The sequence below is a fragment of the Lactuca saligna genome, chromosome 4 (assembly GCF_052625555.1).
Source record: "Lactuca saligna cultivar CGN05327 chromosome 4, ASM5262555v1, whole genome shotgun sequence".
NCBI lineage: Eukaryota > Viridiplantae > Streptophyta > Magnoliopsida > Asterales > Asteraceae > Lactuca > Lactuca saligna.
In genome coordinates, this window is record NC_136420.1 from 225,969,241 (window position 1) to 225,971,847 (window position 2,607).

At 36.8% G+C, this 2,607-nt stretch overlaps 1 protein-coding gene across 1 annotated transcript; it reads right to left on the reverse strand.

Annotated features, from left to right (window-relative positions):
• Positions 1 to 212: 212 nt before the first annotated feature.
• On the reverse strand, positions 213 to 2,193 carry LOC145039033 (uncharacterized). Its single transcript, XM_078987182.1, has 3 exons — positions 1,956 to 2,193; positions 1,464 to 1,738; positions 213 to 1,366 (listed from the first exon to the last, which is right to left on the reverse strand). The coding sequence occupies exons 1-3, from the start codon at positions 2,113 to 2,115 to the stop codon at positions 218 to 220; spliced, it is 1,584 nt and encodes a 527-aa protein (XP_078843308.1). The 5' UTR covers positions 2,116 to 2,193; the 3' UTR covers positions 213 to 217.
• Positions 2,194 to 2,607: the final 414 nt, after the last annotated feature.

Below are 2,607 nucleotides of genomic sequence, written 5' to 3' on the forward strand. Positions count from 1 at the left end.
AATTACTATTAGTCTCTTATAACTTCTTGAATAATAGAAGTAATCCTAATTAACCAAAAAAAAAACTATTTTACTTTAGTTAAAAAATTGAAGAATTAACATGTTACTATTTTGATACTTTTATTTACATCTACCGTGAGGTAATGAATATAAAACATTAGTTACATTTTGTAATGTATGAAATTCACTAGTTGATATCAAGTTTAGTGGGACTACATTAAATGGATTGTTCAAAATCAAAAGAAACGGTATTCAAGATCCATTTATCTGCATCATCAAGAGGTTGGGGCATAGGGTGATCAGCAGTATCGTTGTGACATACGTCCACCATGTAATGATTCGAACCAGTTTGCACATTGAGTTGGGTTTTCGGATCTTCAGCATCGTCATCTTGAGACACCCCCATACATTGTTTTATATATCTGTCCATACTCTCCAAGCTCCATTCAACTTCAACAGGTGCGGATATCGTTGCCTCGCAACTATCACGAAAATGAAAATCTTCAGCATCTTGAGCCTTCCCCATGCATTGTTCTATAAAACTGTCCAGACTTTTCGAGCTCAATTCAACTTCATCAACAGGAGCAGATATTGTGGTTACCTCATAACCATGATGATGAAAATGAAAATCGTCAGCAGCAGCGTCACCTTGAGCGGATTGGTCCCAAACATTTTGCACGTCGAGAATGGTTGGCGCATTGTCATAAGAACTTTGAACCAAGACTGGTGGGTAGCCACTGCAATCAAGTGGTTCCATAGAAGAAGAATTCGAAGCACCGTTTGAAAACAGAAAATCGTGGCATGCATTAGTCGATGAAAGCCTATTCTTCTGATAACATGACTCCCTTATTTGCACCGGTTGTATTGAATTCAAACCATGCTCAGTAGTAGGCGTTTTGTAGGCACCATCATCAAGTGGTTGTGAGGAGGAAGCAGCTGGTCCAATATTAGAAACAGAATTTGAAGCACTATGATAAGAAATTTGACAACCGTTGCTTGCATTCGAAGTAAACTGATTCTGATTGCACGGTGTTGTTGCTTGTATCAAATAACTCCAATCCTGAAAGGTAGTCATCGGTTGCATTGGAATTGGATAGGGGCTGGAGTTCATTCTGATTTGGCCAACGGTGTTGCCATTGTTAACCCATATGTGAGCAGACTGATCGTGGGAAGGTGCCACCATCTGATCAACAGAGGTATCTGAATAGATATTAGTTTCTTGAACGTCAACTTGTTCAGGTTGGTGATTTGAAAAGCTCATTTCATTCTTTTTTAATACTCTTCGTCTCTTGGGCAGTGGTATGTTGGGTTCTTCCATCACCTCTTTTGGATTCCGATAAATCTTGCACAGCACCCATTCGTTCAACTACAAGAAGACCGGATATATATTACTTAAGCATACAACATTGAGGATTATATGATAATAACAACAGTATTTCTGATAATTAATTTCTACTACATACCTTGTCTCCGTTTTCGAATGGTAGATTGGGTTCGTTGGTTGTATACTCATGCATTAGCCACATAGTTTTGTCGTCATTCTCATCAAAAAACGCAAGAGTTCCCTTGTAGCCAACCATTTCTCCAGACGTGGCATCATACACCGGCTTTTGTACTTGAGTAGTCTTCCAGTACCCATGTTTTCCGAGTATATGTCTATTAGGTCGATTCCCTCTTGGGTACTTTCGATCCCGAGAAGTCAGAAAATACCATTTATTCTCGTGGGACCGATATGTTTCTGCATGCAACCAATTAAAACACAAGATATGATATATATTAGCATCAAGTCATTCAAGAAAGAAAGCATGAATGCATCTTTACGTACGTACTAAACACAAGTATCAACTATTTAGAATATTCAGAACTAACTCAAGAAAGAAACCATTATTATTCATTCAACAAGACTCATGCATGCATGTATCTTTTATTAGTTAGTTAGTTGATAACGTACTAACCTGCGAGTTCTTCCGGCGTGTGGTTGTAAATATTGACCTCGTGTAACCGGCACTTGGCGGCCTCTCTTGATTCGATCTTGGCGTTCAGGCAGTCTACGATGAGCTCTGAATCTGTGGGACAGAATCGATAGTAGGAGGGAAGCTGATCAGCAAAATCCATGGCAACTTGCTTACCTCCGTTACAATAGAAAGGAAAAGTATTTTTTGAGATCGATAGAATTGAGCACAAGTACTAGTGTCAAACTCAGAATGAATTAGATGAGTATGAGTACTGGGCAAGTCTATTTATATAGTGCTGTGAAGGGGAAAAAAAAAGGAAAGGTATATCCTCTGTTGATTGACCCGAAAGGTTCGCTAGAATGAAATCTAATGGGGATTTCTGTTTATTCAGTTAAAAGATGATAGAAATAGAAAGGAAAAACTATAACCTACGTATACAACTCAAAACTCGCTTATTTTTAGGACATGATGATTAAAAATAATATATTTAATTAATCTAACTTTCTTAATTTTACAAATTAAAGTTTATCATCTTTATACAATATATAAAATGATTACAGATAATGAAAATTACCATTATAGTTTTAGACTTCTTCTTTTAAACAAATTAATAGTCAATAAATGAAAAGGAACTAAAATAGCTATAATTTTC

Coding starts and splice junctions, on each gene's coding strand:
- LOC145039033 (XM_078987182.1), bottom strand. CDS start 2,115: ATGGATTTTGCTGATCAGCTTCCCTCCTACTATCGATTCTGTCCCACA. Junction 1,739..1,955: donor CACGCCGGAAGAACTCGCAG/GTTAGTACGTTA, acceptor GGTTGCATGCAG/AAACATATCGGTCCCACGAG. Junction 1,367..1,463: donor CATTCGAAAACGGAGACAAG/GTATGTAGTAGA, acceptor GTCTTCTTGTAG/TTGAACGAATGGGTGCTGTG.